The following is a 24467-nucleotide window of genomic DNA, read 5'->3' as shown; positions in this document are numbered from 1 at the left end:
TAAAACAACATAGATTAGCTCCATGGCATAATGCCGAAACCCGCAAAATAAAGCAAAAGTCGAGACAACTTGGAAGGATATGGCGTTCCACTAAACTTGAAGAATCTCGTTTAATTTGGCATATTACTCTCAATGAATATAAGAAAGCACTGCGTAAAGCGAGAGCAGCTTACTACTCTTCATTAATAGTTGAGAATAAGAATAATGCAAGATTTCTTTTCAGCACTGTAGCCAGGCTGACAGAGAGCCACAGCTCTACTGAGCCTTCTATTCCCATAGCACTCAGTAGTAATGATTTGATGTGCTTTTTTAACGATAAAATTGTTACCTCTTGCCTTTGACCAGGGAGCTGTTATCAACAGCTCCCGGAAACGTAAGTTCTAATATTATACTAGATAGTAAACTAGAATGCTTTTCAGCCATAAACCTTGAACAATTAAATTCAATGATACTTTCTTCTAAACCATCAACGTGTATCTTAGACCCGATTCCAACTAAGCTGTTAAAGGACGTTTTTCCATTAGTTAGCACTTCTTTATTAAACATTATGAATATGTCTTTATTATCAGGCTATGTTCCACAATCATTCAAAGTAGCAGTGATAAAACCGCTTCTTAAAAAGCACAACCTCGATCCAGAGGTTCTAGCCAACTATAGACCTATTTCTAATCTTCTGTTCCTCTCAAAAATTCTTGAGAAAGCAGTCGCAAAACAGTTATGTGATTACTTAAAAAACAATGATTTATTTGAAGATTTTCAGTCTGGCTTTAGAACACAGCATAGCACAGAGACAGCTCTGGTTAAAGTCACAAATGACCTTCTAATAGCCTCAGACAAGGGACTTGTCTCTATTCTTGTTTTGCTCGATCTCAGTGCTGCATTTGATACTATCGTTTGCTATCCTGACTCCAAAATGGTGGAATGAGCTCCCCATTGACATCAGGACAGCAGATAGCTTACACATCTTCCGGCGCAGACTGAAAACTCATCTCTTTCGACTCCACTTCGAGCGATAGAATTACTAACAAAGAATTACTAACAAAGCACTTATATACTAACAAAGGACTGGCTTATCTAAAGCCACTTGAGTAGCACTTGAAATGTTTTGGCTCTATGAAACCTGATGTACTTATATGATTTTGTTTTCTTCAAGTTTGTATCTTCCTGGTCGAATGCACTTATTGTAAGTCGCTTTGGATAAAAGCGTCAGCTAAATGCAATGTAATGTAATGTAATGTAATGTAATGTAATCGACCATGATATCCTATTGCAAAGCACTTAGTTGGCATAAAGGGAACTGCTTTAGGCTGGTTTAGGTCCTATCTATCTGAACGATCTCAGTTTGTGTGTGTCAACGATGAATCTTCCATGCAAACCAAAGTTAGCCATGGAGTGCCACAGGGCTCAGTGCTTGGACCTATTTTGTTCACATTATATATGCTTCCCTTAGGCAATATTATAAGGAATCATTCTGTACATTTTCATTGTTATGCGGATGATACTCAACTATATTTATCCATCAAGCCTGATGAAACCAATCATCTAAATAAAATTCAAGACTGCCTCAAGGACTTAAAAATGTGGATGACCTTAAACTTTTTGATGTTAAACACGGTCAAAACTGAAGTTATTGTACACGGCCCAAAGAATCTACGAAACAAACTATCTAAAGATATATTAACTATGGATGGCATTAATTTGGCCTCCAGTGAGACTGTAAGGAATCTTGGTGTTATATTTGATCAGGATTTATCCTTTAACGCCCACATAAAATCAATCTCAAGGACCGCCTTTTTTCATCTACGTAACATTGCAAAAATCAGGCATATCTTGCCTCAAAACGATGCAGAGAAACTAGTCCATGCATTTGTTACTTCAAGGCTGGATTATTGTAACTCTTTATTATCAGGGTGTACCAAGAAGTCAGTTAAGTCGCTTCAGCTGATTCAAAATGCTGCAGCATGTGTACTAACTAGAGTTAGTTATTATAGCCAATTTAACATTTTGTATTAATGGTAAGCTTAATAGAGGTAGGTGAGGTAAAGGTGAGGTCTGTCACGGCCACTTAAACAGCAGTTCTGTCAACAATACACACACACAGTATAAATATTATTTATCATATATTATTATATTTATCATTTTCAGTGCGTTAAACTTTTTAAAAAGTGTTTGTTTAGCCGCGACGAGCAAACAAACTGACTCAGTAGCAGCTACTGAGAAGAAGAAACCTGCAGCTGGTAAACACACACTAACACACACACACACACACACACACACACACACACACACACACACACACACACACACACACACACACACACACACACACACACACACACACACACACACACACACACACACACCTGGCCAACTTGAGGCTCCGCACAAAGTTATATGATGAGGCCCTCTGTTTTGCAAGCGTCGCCAGGGGTTGGGGGCGAAACCGTGCCGCACTACACTAATTGCGCCACATAATTTGCGGCTCAGTTGAGGCTCCCACCGCAAATTGAGGCCCCCTCCGCAAGGTGAGGCCCCATGCAGTCTGCGTGATCGGCCTGTAGGGAGGGACGGCCCAGCACACACTAACACACACACACACACACACACACACACACACACACACACACACACGCACACACACATAGTATAAATATTATTTATTATTAATTATATTATTATTTTATCATTTTCAGCGAGATGGACCAGGAAGATTTCTAACGTTTTTTTTTTATCTCGTGTTTGTTCAGAGGTTTCCGGCGGCAGCGGTGAAACCCAGAGCCTGATCGACTCCACCCGGAAGCTCGCCCTGAACCCTCAGGCTCCACAGGTAGAGAATCGGACTGGTTTGTCTTTGTTGCACAACAAGGGAAAAACACCCAGCCTGATTATCAAGAATCCTGGCTGACGAGTCAAACAAGGAAGCCATTCAAAGTTGGACAATCAATCAATGGGCAGATCCACTATGTTTGCCAACGTGCTGTATTCAAGAGGTACAACAGGAAACTCCAATTGTGGTTTACTCATGTACTCAAGTACTGTACTTAGTAGGGGTGGGAATCACCAGGCTCCCCACGATATGATACTATCGCGTGTGTTTTTTAATAAATGTTTACATGGACTGGCCCCCCCTCCCTTAGGGGAATTCATCCATAAAAAACACACTGGATGCTGCACTAGGTCAGAAACCAGAGGAGACTGTGAAGTCCACTGTAGATGGACTACTTTCGGACAAAATGTACTTTCCATTAAAGGCAGCTCATTCTGGAATAGCCTCCCTACTGAGATACGGGATTGTCCCACTCTCAATAGCTTTAAAGGTCAACTCAAAGAATGGTTAAGAAACAACCAGACGTGTAATCACCGCTAAATGCACTTTAACACTGGGGTATCTCCTCTTGCACTTTATGCATCTCTTGTATCCTCTCTTGCACTTAATATGTCGTTGCTGCTACATTGTGCTGCCATGTGGTTAATTATTGTGTGTGCTGCTCTTGCTCTTTTGCATATCATGTATTTATGTTTTGCTATGTTTACAAATGTCATGTTCTTATATGTTGTATGTCAGGGACTACGGATGGAAATGAGCTCAAAGCTAAAATCCGGCACTTGAAGCATTATTTGTCTAAAGTGTTCATTAATGTGCACTGTCCCTATTCAAATAAACAATTTAGAAAATTGCGATACTTAAGCCACGATACGATAGTATTGCGATTCTACGATATGCTAAGTATTGCAATACGATAAATTGCGATATTGCAGATCACATGGGTCATGTCCATGTCCGTCTTCCCTTCCTGGTTAAAACATGTATTTGCAATATGAATAGTTTATGTAAATAACCCAATGTGTGTTCTTTGAACCTGAAAAGGACATGGCATTGTTTTTGTTAATTTCATTGCGATTGTATACATGTCTTAACGTAACTTCCTGTTATATATAAACATGATTTTATTTTGAAGGCGACTTTGCGCTATTAGCAGAAAGTTCAACTAAATAACCAACCAATCCAGCTTTATAATCCTGAACGTCACCAAGCGCTCCAGTCCCAGCTGTGTGCGTCACACTTTAGTGTCCCCTGGTCTCCCAGCTGTGTGCGTCACTTTTTAGTGTCCCCTGGTCTCCCAGCTGTGTGCGTCACTTTTTAGTGTCCCCTGGTCTCCCAGCTGTGTGCGTCACTCTTTAGTGTCCCCTGGTCTCCCAGCTGTGTGCGTCACTTTTTAGTGTCCCCTGGTCTCCCAGCTGTGTGCGTCACTTTTTAGTGTCCCCTGGTCTCCCAGCTGTGTGCGTCACTCTTTAGTGTCCCCTGGTCTCCCAGCTGTGTGCGTCACTTTTTAGTGTCCCCTGGTCTCCCAGCTGTGTGCGTCACTTTTTAGTGTCCCCTGGTCTCCCAGCTGTGTGCGTCACTCTTTAGTGTCCCCTGGTCTCCAGCTGTGTGCGGCACTTTTTAGTGTCCCCTGGTCTCCCAGCTGTGTGCGTCACTCTTTAGTGTCCCCTGGTCTCCCAGCTGTGTGCGTAACTCTTTAGTGTCCCCTGGTCTCCCAGCTGTGTGCGTCACTCTTTAGTGTCCCCTGGTCTCCCAGCTGTGTGCGTCACTCTTTAGTGTCCCCTGGTCTCCCAGCTGTGTGCGTCACTTTTTAGTGTCCCCTGGTCTCCCAGCTGTGTGCGTCACTCTTTAGTGTCCCCTGGTCTCCCAGCTGTGTGCGGCACTTTTTAGTGTCCCCTGGTCTCCCAGCTGTGTGCGTCACTCTTTAGTGTCCCCTGGTCTCCCAGCTGTGTGCGTCACTCTTTAGTGTCCCCTGGTCTCCCAGCTGTGTGCGTCACTCTTTAGTGTCCCTTGGTCTCCCAGCTGTGTGCGTCACTCTTTAGTGTCCCCTGGTCTCCAAGCAGAGCAAAGAGCTTTCAGTCGGAGACGTTAACAACATGAAGCCCAATGAGTACTTTAGGAAAGTGTCTCAACTCAGTTCACCAAAATCACCAAGGTACCTGACTGTCAGTAAATATCTCTAAAAAGGTCAAATGTCACTTGTTTTGCATCAATCTTGATACAGGGTACTTATTATATGTTATAGTTTGGATTCCTAAAGCTTTTAGTCTACTATCCCATCATTCAACGGTGGTTTTCACTATAAGTAATGTTTTATTTTGGATGGAAACTATAAACCAAACCATTGTTCACTGGAGAGGGGGACTCCCTTACATATTTGTACTGTTCCAACTTGACAGCAAATCAAGATTTCAGTAGGATCCAAACAGGTTCTGACTTCCTTCTCCTCTGACTTCCTCTCTATAAATCTGATAAAAAAATCTACCCAGTGTCAAAACCCAGGCTGAGGTTGAAGGAAGAGACGCAGTAAGTTCACACTCAGCTTGTTCAGAAAATCTATCTGTGAGTAACATGTAATTATGATTTTACTTAAGGGTTACTTTAAGGTGTTTTAGTATTCCCTGCTACTTTAAACTTTTACTGTACTTCACTTCAGAGGTATATCTCCTTCCTGTTCGGTGAAAACCATGAATCCTATCAGTATTGAAAAATGGGAAAAGAAAAAGTAAAATATATCCTGAGAGGTTAGGGTTAGTACACTACTACTAACGCTCTATAAATAAAATGCAGATCGTGTGCTTGAGAAAAAGTAGAAGTACCAGAGATTTTTTGTTTTATATTTTATGTATGCACCATCATCAGAAGAATTTCATCAAGTGAAATTCTTCGTACGTGTGAACCTACCTGGCAATAAACCCATTTCTGATTCTGATTTTCTGTAGGAATACTCTGTTACAGTAAAAAGTACTCAAATCTTGTTCTTGAGTAAAAGTAGAAGTACACAGATCTAGTACTTGAGTAAAAGTAGAAGTACCAGAGTGTAGGAATACTCTGTTACAGTAAAAGTCCTGCATTCAAAATGTTCCTCAAGTGAAAGTAGAAAAGTATTCTCATCAAAATATAGTTAAAGTAGCGACAGTAAAAGTAGTCATTGTGCAGATTGGTCCATTTCAGAATAATATCTATGATATGTTTTATAATGATTGATCATGAAAGTGTTCTCAAAGCTGGAAAAGGTGCAGCTAGTTTGAATGACTTTGTATACTGCAGGGTAGCTTGTGGATTTACTCCAGGTGGAACTAAAGTCTGATTTAACACTTGATTAGATTTCACATCATTCATCCACATCTGTGAAGTAACTGAAGGTGTACAATACATGTAGTGGAGAAAAAGTACACCGTTTACCTTTGAACTGTAGTGGAGTAGAAGTACTCTACAAGTACCTCAAAGCTGTTCTTATGTAAAGTACTTGAATAAATGTACTTAGTTACCTCCCACCTCCTCCTGTTTGTGCTCAGATGGACCTGAAGGCGAAGTGGAGGACGGCGCTGAGCTCCATCCTGGACGAGCTGACGGACGACGAGTTCCAGAAACTTCTAGATAACCTGGAGAAGATCCCTCAGGAGGTGAAGGGGGGGCTGCCGCCGGGCGACATGCCCAGCGTCATCATCCAGTACTACGGCCCCGAGGGATCCATTGCACTTATCAACCGCCTGATGAAGATCTTGTCCAGGCTGGACGCTGCCGTGCTGCAGCCGCTCAAAGAGATCAAGGAGCTGAAGAAACTCCTGCAGAAAAACAAAGGTCAGAAATAACTAAATGTAGAAATAAATCTTGGTCAGCTCAGCGGGGGGCGTGTCCTTCTCGAAACGTTTTAAATTATTCTTTAACTTATTTCATAGCAGTACAAAATGAAACAGGATCCGAAGTCGCTGGTGGCAGACGCAAAATGAGTTTGATCCAAAATAACTTATAAGACAGAAAACAGAACCAGAGCAGACCCCTGGAAAACACTGTTAAACAAATTGCATTGTGTATATGATTTATATGATACACATAACGCTTCCGTTCACATTTCAGTACACATTTCCTTACACTTTTCCGGACATGTTTCCGTACATGGTTCCGGACGCGTTTTCCTAATATGTTCCTGAACACATTTTGTACACAATTTCCGTACACGTTGTGCTTCTGTACCAGTTTCCGTACCGGATTCCGTACACGTTTTCCAAACATGTTTCAGTACACATTTTTGTGCACGTTTCCGTAGACGTAAACCCGCGAGAGAGAAAGCGCTTGAGCTCCATACTGTTTCAGAAATAATCCTTGATGTGGTTTGGAACATGATATGGAGTTTAATCACGTCAGCATTTAGCTGAGTTTCTGCTGCTAGACAGCCTTCTCTTCACAGAGATCACTGCTTACATGCGGACGCTCCAAAGGGGCGTGGCCAGCAGCAGCTCCAAAGGGGCGTGGCCAGCAGCAGCTCGGTTACATTCAATGGGCCAGAATCATCAATAGAGGGGGATGAGGCTGGAATGATCTGTTGGGTATTTTGAGCAAAAGACTTCAGAGACATGTTTTGTATAGATATGGCCCTATAATGTGTGACTTGCTCTATCGAAATCAGTCGCATTGACCCGAAGACAAATTTTGAGTTGTATACACTGTTGGAAAGAAGAGATTCCTGACTTTCTAATGATATCAGGATTGTTTTTGTACTCCAAATATTAAGCTAAATATGTCACATTATATAATGACTGTCATCATGTTGAGAAAAAGGCCTTCAAAGTTTCCTCTTCTCTGGAATCCATCGATCTGATTGATTATTAGCAGCTAATACATGATCAAAGTAGTGCGGAGGGAAAATATTTTCGCTTGGATTACTGGTCTGGGGGAAGCTTGTGAGTGTGTGTGTGTGTGTGTGTGTGTGTGTGTGTATTTTTGCATTTGTGTGTATTGTATTTGTTTCCCGGGGAAACACTCACGAGAAACACCGGCTGTTGTTATGCCTGCTGTGACGTCAAGTTACTCCGTTCTCCGCTTGTAATGACGCCGTTACAAGCTTCAAAGTTGTATTTATCATCTGAATTTGCCGAAACAAGTTTAATATTCTGAAAGCCAAGACTTTGATTTTATTTGAAATCAGATGAAAACAAACTGTAACGGACCCTGCCGTGTTATCTATGATTACTATACGCCTTACATTCATAATGTCAGCCGGAGGGAGGGAGAGCGGAAGAGCAGAGTGCGAGTGAGAGCTGTCATCTTCCCTTTACAAGCTTCAAACATGTATTTATCGTGTGATGTTGGAAATAAAAGTTTCATATTCTGAAAGCCAAGACTTTGTTTATTTAAAATCAAACAAAACACCCGAACCCCGAAAAACTATTTTTTTGCGCAAATCCACATTTATTTAGAAATGAGCCGTTGCGACTTCCGACTGATTTCGATAGAGCGGGTCACATATATCATTATTATTATTATCATTTTCAGTGCGTTAAACTTTTTTAAATGTGTTTGTTTAGCGGCGACGCGCAAACAAACTGACTCAGGAGCAGCAACCAAGAAGAAGAAACCTGCAGCTGGTAAACACACACACACACACACACACACACACACACACATAGTAAATACATTATTTATCATGTGTTATTATTATATTTATCATTTTCGTTGCGTTGAACTTTTTAAAATGTGTTTGTCTAGCGGCGACGAGCAAACAAACTGACTCAGGAGCAGTGACCAAGAAGAAGAAACCTGCAGCTGGTAAACACACACACACACACACACACACACACAGACACACACAGACACACACACACACACACACAAACACACACACACACACACACACACGAGAGATGTCTGCTAGACAAGCAGAGACGCGTGTGACGACCTGGGTCTCTGAGCGGGGAAAGGACAGAATTAATTGGGTGTCGTCAGCGTAGCAGTGGTATGAAAAACCATGCGGGCTAATGACAGATCCGAGCAAGTTTGTGTACAAGGAGAAGCGGAGGGGACCAAGAACAGAGCCCTGAGGGACCCCTGTAGTTAATCGACAAGGGTCGGACTCGGACCCTCTCCAAGTGACCCTGTAGGTGCGGTCTTTGAGGTATGAGGTGAGGAGGGAAAGTGCAGAGCCTGCAACTCCAAGTTCTTGGAGAGTGCGAAGGAGGATCTGATGGTTCACCGTGTCGAATGCAGCAGACAGGTCCAACAGGATGATGACAGAGGAGAGGGAGGCTGCTTTAGCCGTGTGCAGTTCCTCAGAGATGTATATTATATTTTTTCATTTTCAGTAAATACATTATTTATCATGAGTTAAATTACATTGCATTTAGCTGAGGCTTTTATCCAAAGCGACTTACAATAAGTGCATTCGACCAAGAAGATACAAACTTGAAGAAAAAAGAATCATATAAGTACATCAGGTTTCATAGAGCCAAAACATTTCAAGTGCTACTCAACTGGCTTTAGATAAGCCAGTCCTTTGTTAGTATATAAGTGCTTTGTTAGAAATTCTTTGTTAGTAATTCTATCGCTCGAAGTGGAGTCGAAAGAGATGAGTTTTCAGTCTGCGCCGGAAGATGTGTAAGCTTTCTGCTGTCCTGATTTCAATGGGGAGCTCATTCCACCATTTTGGAGCCAGGATAGCAAACCCACTTGTTTTTTCTGATGGGAACTTGGGTCCCCCTCGCAGTGCTGGTGCAGCGAGCCGTTTGGCCGATGCAGAGTGGAGTGCACGTGCTGGGGTGAACAGTTTAACCATGTCCTGGATGTAGGAAGGGCCAGATCAATTCGCAGCATGGTACGCAAGTACCAGTGTTTTGAAGTGGATTCTAGCAGTTACTGGAAGCCAGTGAAGTGAGCGGAGGAGCGGCGTGGTGTGGGAACATTTAGGAAGGTTGAAGACCAGACGAGCTGTTGCATTCTGGATGAGCTGCAGAGGTCGGATGGCACATGCAGGTAGACCAGCCAGGAGGGAGTTGCAGTAGTCTAGGCGTGAGATGACGAGAGCCTGGACCAGAACCTATGTGGCTTTCTGGGTCAGGAGGGGACGTATCCTCCTGATGTTGTAAAGACTGTATCTGCAGCAGTGGGTTGTAGCAGTGATGTTTGCAGTGAAGGACAAGTTGTTATCTAGGGTCACACCCAGATTCCTTGCAGTCTGAGTCGGGGAAACAGTAGAGGTACGATGTTGATTGTTAGGTCAAGAGTGGGACAATCTTTTCCCGGAAGGAAAAGCAGTTCAGTCTTGTCAAGGTTGAGCTTGAGGTGGTGAGCAGACATCCACTGAGAGATGTCTGCTAGACAAGCAGAGACGCGTGCGACGACCTGGGTCTCTGAGCGGGGAAAGGACAGAATTAATTGGGTGTCATCAGCGTAGCAGTGGTATGAAAAACCATGCGGGCTAATGACAGATCCGAGCAAGTTTGTGTACAAGGAGAAGAGGAGGGGACCAAGAACAGAGCCCTGAGGGACCCCTGTAGTTAATCGACAAGGGTCGGACTCTGACCCTCTCCAAGTGACCCTGTAGGTACGGTCTTTGAGGTATGAGGTGAGGAGGGAAAGTGCAGAGCCTGAAACTCCAAGTTCTTGGAGAGTGCGAAGGAGGATCTGATGGTTCACCGTGTTGAATGCAGCAGACAGGTCCAACAGGATGATGACAGAGGAGAGGGAGGCTGCTTTAGCCGTGTGCAGTTCCTCAGAGATGTATATTATATTTTTTCATTTTCGGTGCGTTGAACTTTTTTAAATGTATTTGTTTAGCGGCGATGAGCAAACAATCTTACTCAGGAGCAGTGACCAAGAAGAAGAAACCTGCAGCTGGTAAACACACACACACACACACACACACACACACACACACACACACACACACAGTAAATACATTATTTATCATGTTTTATTATGATATTTATAATTTTCGGTGCGTTGAACTTTTAAAAATGTATTTGTTTAGTGGCGACGAGCAAACAAACTGACTCAGGAGCAGCGACCAAGAAGAAGAAACCTGCAGCTGGTAAACACACACACACACACACACACACACACACACACTATTTATCATGTGATATTATTATATTTATCATTTTCGGTGCGTTGAACTTTTAAAAATGTATTTGTGTTGCGTGAGACATTATATTCAGCAGAAGTCTCCACGTTTGCAGTCAACCAAAGTAGTTTGTAAGTATGCTACGGACAGAAAAACACACACGACCACATCGCTCAGAGTTTGGCCTGCAGTACGGGCCGTTTATTGAATCTGCGCATGCTCATTAGCATGACCACGTTTCTTTCACTCAGGCACAGTCTGATGACGTCATACACATGAACTGAAACATGACTTTGTTCTTATACAAATATGCTTAACACTCCCACTCAAAGACATGTTAATAACTCTCTACAGTGGTACACAGAATCCAAATAAACAAAAAAAACTTCTCTAGCAGTGTTCAATTTTTACACCTGCAATTCACATTACTCTCCAAACAAATACCCTTTGAATTTGTCAAATTTTGCCTTTGTCAAAATGTAACTTTTGCTCGCATGGAGTTGACCTTGGTTTGCACTTTGACATGCCAAACCTCTCTAGCATCTTTGCTATGTGTCTCTTTTGGCTCATTTTGATCTCCCCCTCACTCTGTGTAAAGTCGATACCTAGGAAGTGTTTAAGTTCACCCAAATCTTTCATTTTAAACTTCCTCTGCAACATCTCTTTGACTTCACCGAGTGAGCCGTTGTTATTGGCTGCTATGAGTAGGTCATCTACCCATATCAACAGAATAACTCTTTCGTTCTCAGACTCTTTTCTGTAGACACAATGATCAGCATCATTTTGCACAAACCCATTCTCTGTAAGATGATCATGCAGTAACTTGTTCCAGTTCCGCCCGGATTGCTTTAAACCATACAATGACTTGTTGAGTTTGCACACTAAGTGTTCCCCTGTTTTAGATTTTGCCTCAAAACCTTCGGGCTGTTCCATATATAACTCGCAGTCTATTGGTGCATGGAGATAAGCTGTCTTCACATCCATTTGGTGTAGGATAAGATCATCCTGTATAGCCACCTGCATCAAAGTACGTACAGAAGTCATATTTGCTGTCGGTGAAAAAGTTTCCTTGTAATCAATTCCCTCTACTTGACTATAGCCTTTAGCTACATATCTGGCTTTAAAAATCTCAGATCCATCTGGGCTTTCCTTTACTGCATATACCCAACGACCTCCCACTGCTTGCTTGCCTTTTGGCAGTGTGGTCAGACTGAAGGTCTCATTCTCTGTTAAAGAGTTAATCTCCTCTTTCATTGCATCAGCCCACATTTTTGATTTCTTCGAGCCTACAGCCTGCATGTATGTTTTGGGTACGTCACAAGCAACTCTGTAGAAATAATCTACATTTTCACCTTCATCATTACAATCAGCCTTACACTGATACTCCAATAAATATTCTGGAGCGTTTCTTTGTCTAGTGGGATAGCGTCGTGCACTCTCTCCCTGTTCTCTTTGAGTACTATCTGTCTGGATCTGACTAGCCTCAATATTCTCCTCACTATCGGACTGTACACCCACATTAGGCTCTCTCTGATTCTGGTTGACCATTTTTGTCCCTGCTGGTGTTGTGGGAATAATTTCTCCATAAGTGTCATCATCCATATTACGATTTGTCTGAGTCTGACTATCTGCGCTACTCTTTGTGATACATTTTACCAGCCTATGTTTCAGGACTTTCCCTGTCTCAGGATAAAATACTTGGAATGCTGGGCTATATTTGTCGTATCCTACAAAAATACCCTTTGCACATCTAGAATCTAGCTTCTTCTTATCCTGCTTATACCCGTAGCATTCAGAGCCAAATATTTTCATGTTGGACAAGTTGGGTGTTTTGCCAGTAAAAACACGGTATGGTGTCTGCTCTAGACGCTTACAGTAACACCTGTTACGTATCTGTGCTGCTGTTTGTACAGCATATGTCCATAACTGCTTTGGGAGGTTACTCTCTAATAGCATGCATCGTGACATCTCAAATAAGGTCCTCCAACCTCTCTCGGCAGTACCGTTCTGGTGAGGTGAGTATGGTGCACTTGTCTCGTGCCTTATCCCTTTCGTCCTAAGTAAAGTTTGAAACTCATGCCCGGTGAATTCAGTACCGTTGTCAGATCTTATGCACTTAATGTGTCCATATGGAGCAGTATCCGCTATGAATTTCTCAGTAGCTTTTGCTGTATCACTCTTTGCTTTGATAAAGTAGGGAAAAATCATCCCACTATAATCATCAGTAAATGCTATTGCATATCTGTACCCGTCTTTATCTGCTGGTTCTATTGGACCGCATAGGTCTGTATGTACTAGCTCCAGTACTGTCTTAGCTTTTACATCTGCCTGCCTGTTTCTGCTTTGAGTAAATTTTCCCTGCGTACATATTTCACAGTTATGGTTAGACATGTCATGTTTCCCTTTGATCGACATACCTTTAACCACTTTCTCTAGTTTAGACACATCCTCAAAATTACAATGACCAAGTATTCTATGCCATGTCTGGATGTCATGACAACCATTACAAACATCATCAGTATTTTCATCCTCTACTGTGCTAAGGTAATATAGCCTACCATACACATCCATTTTAAACTTGGTACCATTTTGATGAATCAGCCAATCATCACCGTCCTTGAAGCGGACCTCAGCTCCACTGGCTGTCGCTGCTTTCACGGAGAAAATGTCCTGTGGAAAAGATGGGATGTAAAGCGCTCGTTTGAGCCTCGTTTTCACTTGCCGTCCCTCGCTGTCGAGCAGAACAACTTCGGCTTCTCCCCTCATCTTCGCCATCCCGGTCGTTTTCGTTCCATCTGCCAGCTCTATCACATGGTCCTCGGGTCTAAAGCTCTTATCGATTGTCTTAAACTTTGCCGGGTCATTAATCATGTGCGTCGTGGCACCACAGTCGACCATAAGACCTCTCTTATTTCCTACTTGATTTTGACAGTCACTTATTTTGAAAAAGAATGATGCACCGGTATCATCCTCCGTGTCTCCGTCTGCCTTCTTCACCTGATCACGGCCCAGCCCTCTGCCTCGGCCTCGTCCTCGGTGTGGCGTGTCCCACCGTCGCTCCTCTCGCCTCGCTTGGATCTCGTTAGGGCATGTCCTAGCCATATGCCCCATCTTTCCGCATGTGTAGCATTCAGTGTCGGCCAAGTCCATCTTCTTCCCTCTTCCACGTCCTCGTGTCCTTGCCCCGCTAGTCCTCATAACCAGAGTTCCCGTTAGAATATTTTTTTGCCGGTCAACATGTCCGTTAAAGTTGAAATCTTCCGGACAAAATTAGATAAGTGCCGGTTAAAGGTCTTCTTTGTTATTTATTGAGCTTTAAAACAAATTGATATGATTCGACATTAAACAAACTAATTATAGTAGATTAACTACATTATTCAAAAGTGTACAGTAATTTACAAAAACGCGGGAATAATAAACGGAGCGCTCTCTCCTTCTCCTGACAGCCCGTCAGTATCATGCAGCTCGCGGATCCAGTAATGAGTGACCCGACAGTAAAACTAAACATATCTATAACTAGTTTAGGTAGTTTGAGAGGTAATTAAAATAGCTACGTGTGATTTTCTAACCTGAAGTGTGTTTTGCTCTGCTCGCCGCTGCAGGGGATCATGCAGAGCTGCGTGTCGACTCGTCAGCAGCAGCCGATCTCTCTCTCCTGTCAGATTAGACTTTACTCGCATTTATGTCCATATCGATCAGATCTAGCTAGTTCTAGCTAATGATATGACTACCTGCTTGTTAAAAGACACCTAAACAATAAGCGTCGCTATGCAACCGGATGAGGCCACAAAGTATAGCGCAGCATTATGCATTTGTTTACATGCCCACCGGAACCCCGAGGCATTACCAACAGATCAACGCACAATCAACCCATACAGGACATCTCTTTCTCCACATTAAGTGTTAGACATTAGAATTGACAATTTTTGTCTGTCACATACTCTTTTGTCTGTCACATACTATTCTTGTCTGTCACATAAGTGGCGCAACTGATGCGGTATTGCGCTAAGGGAAAATTATTTTGACCGGACATTTTGACCGGAGAGATTTAGATTTGCCGGACTTCAGCATATTTTACCGGTCATTGTCCGGTAATTACCGGCTAACGGGAACTCTGCTCATAACGCCGTCCTCATCCGCATTCATGTCACTCGTCCTATATTTGTCAGTGCTCTCATAGCTCCGCAGTTTAGCTTTGAAGTCACCGAACGTTAGACGGTCGTTGGTTTGAGTGACGTGCACGACAAACGGGTTGAATGAGTCCGGTAACCCCTTCACTACCATGGCAATCTGCAACCCGTCACTGATATTTTCTTCGGCCCTTCTCAAAGACGTGAATATAGTCTCCGCTCGAATAATATAATCAGTAACAGTCTCGTTGCTTGCTTTGTGGAGAGAAGAGAGTTCACAGTACAGGCTCACGACTCGTGGTTTGTCCTTTCCTGCGTAGTGCTCTCGGAGTATTGCCAACGCTTTTCTTCCATCTCGTTTTGCGTCTCTCATTATGAGTGATAAACTCTTATTATCTAGACACTGCACTAATTCAGCATATGCTTCTGCATTCTTTGTTGCGTCTTCGTCAAGTGCTTCTTCGTTGTTGTAGTCTATCGCTGGCTCTTCCAGGATAACTTCACTGAGGCCGCGCAGTTCCATGTGCGCCAAAAACCTCGTCTCCCATAACTCAAAGTTTTTCTCGTCACCGTCGAATAACAACTTAAACCACCTTTGGCCTCCTTGACTGGGCCCATAACCTGTTGCGTGAGACATTATATTCAGCAGAAGTCTCCACGTTTGCAGTCAACCAAAGTAGTTTGTAAGTATGCTACGGACAGAAAAACACACACGACCACATCGCTCAGAGTTTGGCCTGGAGTACGGGCCGTTTATTGAATCTGCGCATGCTCATTAGCATGACCACGTTTCTTTCACTCAGGCACATTCTGATGACGTCATACACATGAACTGAAACATGACTTTGTTCTTATACAAATATGCTTAACAATTTGTTTAGTGGCGACGAGCAAAGAAACTGACTCGGGAGCAGCGACCAAGAAGAAGAAACCTGGAGCTGGGTAACACACACACACACACACACACACACACACACACACACACACACACACACACACACACACACACACACACACACACACACACACACACACACACACACACACACATCACACACACACACCACACACACACACACACACACACACACACACACACACACACACACACACACACACACACACACACACAACACACACACACACACACACACACACACACACACACACACACAACACCACACACACACACCACACCACACCACACACACACACACACACACACACACACACACACACTATTTATCATGTGATATTATTATATTTATCATTTTCGCAAAAACGCTAAGGTCTCATTCAAACCTAATAGTCACTTTTTGTTCCACTGTTTCATTTTTCAGAAGGTTTGGTTTGCGTTCACACGGGCAAAACTCAAACGGACTATAAACTTTAAACTAGGGCTGTCAAGTTAACGCGTTAATAACGCGTTAACGCCACTAATTATTTTAACGCGATTAATGCATGTGTATTTTTTGTCCTCGGCCGCCCCGTAGTTTCAGAGCGCATCGAGTTTAAAATACCATCTACAAGCTGATGCTGACAGCCCCGCTCCCTGCCGCCCGCTTGTGGCAGACCACACTTCCACGCTCACCGGCAGGCCCGGACTGGCCATCGGGAGGACCGGGAGGGTGTGTGTATGTGTGGCGCGAGCGAGGCACACCTTACGTGTTGTTGTTGTTGTTAGCATCTGGTGCTAGCTAGCTGCGCTAACGGATATAAGGAGCTGTTTCAATGAAAACAGAGGAGCGACATTTCGCCGACAACTGCGCCGAGCACTTGACTTTATGCAGGTAGCCAGACAGTGGGACATTGTGCGAAAAGTCAGCACACTCAGCACGGATAGTGCGCGCAACATGATTGCAGCGTCCAGGCAGCTCCTGTTTGAGCATATATGCCTTGAGCTGCACATAGCTCCAACGATCCATCACAGTGTCTCCACACACACACACACACACACACACACACACACACACACACACCCACACACACACACACACACACACACACACACACACACACACACACACACACACACACACACACACACACACACACACACACACACACACACACCACACACACACACACACACACACACACACACACACACACACACACACACACACACTTTGTATTGTATTATTGTATGAGAGGTTCCAGGTTGAATTGAGGCGAATATTTGTAATGTTCAGAGGTTGTTTAATATATTCATGAGAATATTTGTCATTGTTCAAATGATAATAAACAAACATATAAAGCATATTTGTCCACTCATATGTTGATAAGAGTATTACAAACTTGAAAAATATCCCTCTAAGGTACATTTAGAACAGATAAAAAATGTGCGATTAATTTGCGATTAATCGCGATTAACTATGGACAATCATGCGATTAATCGCGATTAAATATTTGAATCAACTGACAGCCCTACTTTAAACACAAGTCGTGTGCACATTTACTACGCCACTGAACATACTTACATTTAAATGTGTACTGCCTGGATTCAGCCATTCTCGCCAACATTTTTGGAAATTGGTGCTTGCGCAAAGCATTGTAGGGATTAATTTCCCGCAACGAAGGATTCAGTCCTCGGTAGAATTCTAAGGATCCTGGACATCGCGACGTGGGAAGCAAACCCAGACATCACACCACGTAGCATTACGGAGCAAACACGGGGAAATGTCTTACCTGTTGCTGTTTCTGATCAAAAGTTGTGTTCAATGGCATTAAAACGATAAATACCCTGCTGAAGGTTAATCCAATGTGTCTGTGTCACTTTGAAATGATTACTGATAATCCATCTTCATATTTACTAGTTTGAGCCTAGGTTTCAGTTTTCAGTTTTCAGACCGTAACATAGCTTTCGACTGCGTGTGCATCACTCTCACTTTTCAATGGTAACGTGTGTGTGTGTAGAACTTCCCCTTCGATTCTATTGGCTCTAACGGTTCAAAAGAGATGTCAATCACCAAAATCGACCAATGGGTTCCAGAGAAACGGCAAATCCACCCAAATCCACCCAAATGACCACAAAGGTGAGGTCTTTTTTGCAAAACTCTCTAAAAAGGTCAGATTTCACTTCTTTTGCATCAATTTTGATACAGGGTACTTATTATATATTATAGTTTGGATTCCTTAAGCTTTTAGTCTACTATCCTATCATTCAAGGGTGGTTTTCACTATAAGTAATGTTGTTTTTTTTTGACGGACACTATAATTTACATTTTTTTACTATGTTCAATCTATAGTATAATAATAAATACCCTGTATCAAGATTGATGCAAAACAAGTGACATTTGACCTTTTCAGAGAGGTTTAGAAGAAAAAACCCACCTCTGGGGTAATTTGGGTGGATTTGCCATATCTCTGGAACCCATCGGTCGATTTTGATGATTGACATCTCTTTTGAACCGTTAGAGCCAATAGAATCGAGGGGAGGTTCCTAAATCCATCTAAACATTATCCATTGGTGAATGAGAGTGATGCGCAGCCAGCATGCCCAAAACCGGAAGCTCTCATACACTCTATATGAAAAATATATGGATTAACCTTCAGCAGCGTTTATATGCGTTTTAATGCCATTGAACACAACCTTTGATCAGGAAACAGCAAAGGTAAGAAGTATTTGCCGTTGTGGCTCCGTAAAGCTAAGTTGTGTGTTGTCTTTGCTGGCTTTTGCTGCCGTGAGTTTTGGTCGCCGAGTGATGATACTTATACCTCTGGAATCTGTGAAATCTCAGCTTTCATATGATATCTAGTTTGTGCAGATTGCATGAAGTATAAAATATTGCTACCGTGAGTAATGTGCTAAGTGCGTTAGCACCCTTTGGCTTAGTGCTAATTCAGACGCTCGGCGTTAGAGTTGTGTTTTGTTTAGGTAACAATGGTTCATATCGTCAGGTAGCTGAGTTTCTTCCCGTTAAGTGGGTATGACACATTAATAGGTTGTTAAATGTTAAGAAGCCCTGAGACACAGAAATTATAAAGCAGCTTTTGATGGCGTGCTATGCATGGGGACCCTTTGGGGGGGTTTCCCGACATGTCGTTGCAGTAAATTAAAGAGTGTTTCGTGTTGTTGTTGCTGTGGACCTTCTTAATCTACCTTCTTTGGGGGCCCCTCCTGTCTGCAAGGTGCGCCCCTGTGGCCCTCCCTACACGCAGATCACGCAGCCTGCTTGGGGCATCATCCTGCGGAGGGGGTCTCATATTATGTGCAAATGCGGTGCAATTATGCCTTGTGTACAGACCTGGGGGGCATAGCCGCAGGAAGTAGGGGTGCTGGAGGTGCTACATTTGAAAAACTGAGCGACCACCTAAATAAAAATTAATTAAACTACATAAAATAGTTCTGATTTTACTTAAAATATAATTAGCTGTATACAGCAGCATATCATAGACATAGGGCTTTTTTGCCGGTTACTATTATGTTCATGTTTCTGTAAAATGACTTCCCGCGGCCGGGGGGCCTCATGACACACCTTTGCGTGGGGCCACAAGTTGGCCAGGGGCAGCCCTGCATATATGTATGTATATATAATGTATATAATATATATTTTATTATATAAAGGCATATGCGTTTTATTTTTTGTATTCTGTTAAACATTCAAACAAAAACACAAAAACATTTATATGATATGTAAATTCAGTTCACCGTTTTTTTGGGGGTCGAATTATATATCCATTCCTATTTCTAACATCAGTCTAACTCTGTCCTCCAGGGGGTGAGGGAGAAGAGGAGGAGGAGGGGGAGGAGGAGGAGGAGGAGGAGGAGGAGGAGGAGGAGGAGGAGGAGGAGGACGAGGAGGAGGTCGAGGAGGAAGATGAGCCGACAGAAGACCTTGTTTATATCATCACACTGAAGCCAACTCCATCCATGAAGCCAGTGTGGCCCTCCTCCTCCTCTTCCTCTTCCTCTTCTTCCTCCTCTCCCTCTTCCTCTTCCTCCTCTCCCTGTCACTCTCCTTTAACTCCTCCGGAGCCTGCTCGGCTGCGCTCGACTCCGCAGTCTCCCATCCCATCGTTCAAGGGTGGTTTCCACTATGAGTAATGTGTTCACTATGTTCAATCTGAATTCACTTTAAAATAAAAACATCTATATTGACTCTGACTCTTCTTCATCCAGCTCACAGGTTTATCATTACTTTGAGAATAAAGATTATTAATTTAACCCTTTCAGAAGAGAAGTTATAGTCATTTGTTCTGGATGTCATTTTCGAGCCTGAGACCTGAAACAGGCTCAGGGCTAAACAGGTTAATGAGAGTTTACGGAGCAGATGCAAAGACACAGAAAGACAGAAGCACAATAACAAGTATATTTAGGTGTTTTTTTGTAAATAACCGACGGTGTCCAGAGGAAGAAAAGTCCCTGCCATGAGGAAACTAAAAATCCATTTTCCAAAATCCGACACGAGAGGTGGTCTTAACGCACCGGCACCAATACAGTATAATACGTAACATGTGTAATCACACACTTAAAACGTACCTGGTTTAAAACACTTTTGTGGTCAAACTGTGGAATGAGTTCACACTGAAACGAGTTCTTCATTCAACATTTCGTGGGCAATTACATATAAGAAGAAGAAGAAGTAGTAAAATAAGTAGTAGAAGAAGAATGAAGCTGCTAACGCTAAATGCTAAAGCTAAGGCTACAACAATGATATTGCTGCGAACGCTTTGTGTTTTTAAAGCATATTTAAAAACGGGGACATTTCCGGGGACAGATTGACCCGGGGATCGGCCACCAAAGCCAGGCAGGCATTTGATCACCATAGCCGTATGAGGCCGGAGGGCTTTCCTTTGCTTTCAGCTGTCAGATTGTAAACAAAGTCACGTGACTGGGGGCAGACGACAGCGCTGACAAGTTGTGTGTCCCGCAGCGAGACGCTACAATACTAATTGTGGGCTTCTCATGTTGATTCGGCCAAAGTGGAGCGAGAGATAAATGCAATTTATGTAAACAAATTATTTCCAATGCACACCTTTATAATTATTGGGATAAACAGGTTTGAAATCATTCCAATGTATACTATAGGACAGTAAACCAACAATATCGTTTAAAACTGGAGAGATAAAAAAAAAAGCATGAATAAATAAATGTTAAGGTAAAATAAGATATGAATGAACAACAAAAGTAAAATACGTTACATGTATTTGTTATTGGCTATGGGTTATTGGTTATGTTCACATACTTATTTGATTATTAAAATGCAAACCAATCTTTTTCATGTGGGTGTTTAGAGTTCCCCTAGATCTAGTCTCTAGTCATTCTGCTCAAAGTGCACCAGATTGAAGCATTTTACTTTAAAATGTTAAAAAAAATCTTTCCCCCCCGGACCCCCCTAGAGGATGTGACGACGTCCACCCCCCAATTAAAACATGTTCATACAATACTGAATACATTTGAAACCTTCTTTATGTATATAACCAACATGTCAATACGCCTCAGTTTTTGTAGTGTATTGGTCTTTGGTAGAGATTTTGCATTTATTCTTTATATATTCTATTGTGTATTGCTTGGAGGGGGGGGGGGGGGCACCAAATCATAATCTCGCCTAGGGCACCAAAATGTCTAGGGACGGCCCTGGAACCGGATTAAGGGGGCCTCGAAAATATTTCCAATTACACAAGGGGGGCCTGACTGAAAAAGGTTGGGAACCACTTATATAAGATAAGATAAGATGGAACTTTATGTATTCATCCCCCTGTGAGTCACAACATGTTTTAGATCAAAGCATTTTCCTGTGAATGTAGAGTAGTAAAAGTATGAAGTAGCAGGAAATGGTAAAGGTACTTCACTACACTGCAGTATCTGAGTACTTAGTTACTCTCCAACACTGATCAGAACTACACCACTGTCAGGATTGAAATACAAGTTTGAAGTTAAGCTTTTAGTTTAAAGTTTGCATTGATTTTAAAGTTTGTAAAGTTTGTAAATGAAAACTCACTGTGAGCTGCTTCTCCTCTCAGGTCCGATACTCCTCCACTGCTCCTCGAACACAGGGAGGAGGAGGAGGAGGAGCTAGTGTGAGCAGCAGGTGGAGCCAAATGTACACATAACTTTACAACTCATTCTACTGTCAGTGAATTATAGTCGCCCCCTGCTGGTTATATGAGAGAATGCAGCCCTATAGGCAAGTTCATTTATACAGCACCTTTCAACACAAGGCAATTCAAAGGGCTTTACAAAAATGAAAGACATTAAGAAAATGGCATTTAAAAACAGTCATTAAAAAGCAAAGATAACAAAATAAACATTAAAAGACAAAATACATGAATAAAAGTTACAGTGCAGTTTAAGATATGAATAGTTCAATTAAAAGCAGCTGCAAAAAGAAAAGTCTTCAGCCTGGATTTAAAAGCAGTCAGGGTTGCAGCGGACCTGCAGGTTTCTGGGAGTTTGTTCCAGATGTTTGGAGCATCATAACTGAACCTCTCCAGGTTTAGTTCTGACTCTGGGGACAGGAAGCAGACCAGAAGACCTGAGAGATCTGGATGGTTCATCATTTAGCAGGAGATCAGACATGTATTTTGGGCCTAAACCATTCAGTGCTTTATAAACCAGCAGCAGTATTTAGAAATCTATTATTTGACACACAGGAAGCCGGTGTAAAGACTATAGGGACACAAATGGAATCAAAAAAGTTCTCTCTGGTGCAGTAAGAAATATATATTCATATTTTATTATATATACTTCTTACATTCTTAACATTATTCAGTGGCACAGGATCATCTGCCAATACAAGCACTTTAGTTCATGTTCAATCCATAATAATATATACAATTAGAGTTGGATCTTTTTGTCTTGTTATTATTAGCAGAGAAAATGTAATGTTTGTAAAACTATATACAATCAATTCTCCCAATCTCGGTGGGAACCGGATTAGGGGGGGCTCGAAAATATTTCCAATTACACAAGGGGGGCCTGACTGAAAAAGGTTGGGAACCAGTGGCTTAGACAACTTCTGAGTCATTCCTGACGTCTGAATTTTGTTTCTACGTTGTTATTAAATGTATGATTTGACACCAAGATCAATTATTGAGCAAGTGAAAGTGATTTAATGGCAAAAAAATGACATTTCCATCATTGGTAACCGTCTTGAACATTTCTGCCATCTTTTGAGTGGCAAGCGGGCTTTTTCAAACGAGTAAACTCGAAGGAGTTGTTTTGAGCACTTGCATCCACTTTTGGAATATTTATTAATATATGTAATTATCTGCAGCACTATTTAGCAATTATATCCACATAGCTATTATTATTCACCAAAAACCTTTATGTGTAAATATATTAGATTGTGTCCACATAGCCCAGACCTAATCCATTCCAGTTTCATCATTTTGTGTTTGTGTGAAATTGTTTCTGTTGTTTTCAGGACGGGCAGTACGAGTTGAACAGCCAGCCCACCGTCCTCTGCCTGATCATAAACAATGAACATTTCCTGCTGATAGCTTGAGAGATGAAAGCGTGAGAGATGGAACCGATAAAGATGCTGGTATGTTACAGAGTTGACTGATGTATATTATCATCCCGGTGTTGCCTGTTGAAGCCTAACTAGGTTTTATTTCACTGCAGAAAGCTTGGGAAAGGTGTTCAGCTGGCTGGGGTTCAGAGTGCTGATGTGTAAAGACCAAACCAAGGACCAGATGGAGCGAGCGCTGGAATGCTTTGCTTCTCAGTGCGACCTTTCTCAGCTGCAGGAGTTCAATGTCAAGGAGTGGACTCGCAGCGAATTCACCGATCTTCTAGAGGCTCCTCAGCATGGCGATGCCTTCATCTGCTGTGTTCTCAGTCACGGAAACAAGGGTGTCGTATTGGGGGTTGATGGGCTGCCCCTCCCTATCAAACAAATAACGAGAATCTTCATGGCAACTCGTCAATCTCCCCTCAAGGCCAAGCCCAAAGTGTTCCTGATCCAGGCCTGAAAAAAAATTCTGACTGTGAAAATAAAATACAATAAAATAAGTAATGATGCCTCTCGGTAAAATAAAGGACGACATAAGATAAAAATGAATAAATAAGAAAATAAGAATAATAACTATTAGAAATCAAATCAAATGGTGATGTTGCTGATACAAGGCCGACCTGAAAAGAGGTGTTGTTTAAACTGATATTTCCACAGAAGACATCATATGGAAGCTAAATAGCCCCCAAAACAAAATGCTCCTCACATTAATCTGAAGACTTTATTTGATGTTTTCTCACGTCCTGAACATTGACCGTTAACGTGTCTTCATGCAGGTTCAAAGTGTCGGCATCCAGAAAGTGACCCTCAAGATTAGAGGGATCATGAAAGCCACGCTGAAGGAGACTCAACTGGAGGTGGAATTAGACATGAAGCTGCACACGCTCGTCGTGGCGTCTCGACTACTGGCGAACACGCTCGACTTCCATCTGAAGACAGGCTTTCGTGATGATCTCCTTGAAAGAATACCGCTCTCAGTGGAGGCTGAAATACAA

General features: G+C 42.4%; 1 protein-coding gene across 21 annotated transcripts in view; it reads left to right on the top strand.

The window, feature by feature from the left end:
- Nucleotides 1-23456, top strand: part of LOC117469623 (histone H1.2-like) — a 113392-nt gene extending 89936 nt beyond the window's left edge. For 15 of the 21 annotated variants that reach the window (XM_034114069.1, XM_034114073.1, XM_034114087.1 and 12 more), the window contains 5 exons: nt 8353-8412; nt 8534-8593; nt 10598-10657; nt 10791-10850; nt 19732-20114. In XM_034114069.1, the coding sequence (XP_033969960.1) occupies nt 8353-8412; nt 8534-8593; nt 10598-10657; nt 10791-10850; nt 19732-20060 (569 nt within the window). In that variant the 3' untranslated portion in view covers nt 20061-20114. Of the gene's footprint in view, nt 1-8352; nt 8413-8533; nt 8594-10597; nt 10658-10790; nt 10851-15894; nt 15956-19731; nt 20115-23382 lie in introns of those variants that run through there. The other 6 variants (XM_034114084.1, XM_034114071.1, XM_034114088.1 and 3 more) reach the window with 5 other exon arrangements.
- Nucleotides 23457-24467: the final 1011 nt, after the last annotated feature.

This window comes from Trematomus bernacchii, unplaced genomic scaffold (assembly GCF_902827165.1).
Source record: "Trematomus bernacchii unplaced genomic scaffold, fTreBer1.1, whole genome shotgun sequence".
Taxonomy (NCBI): Eukaryota; Metazoa; Chordata; class Actinopteri; order Perciformes; family Nototheniidae; genus Trematomus; species Trematomus bernacchii.
Note: the sequence above shows the minus strand (reverse complement) of the source record. Positions and strands in the feature narration are given on the sequence as shown.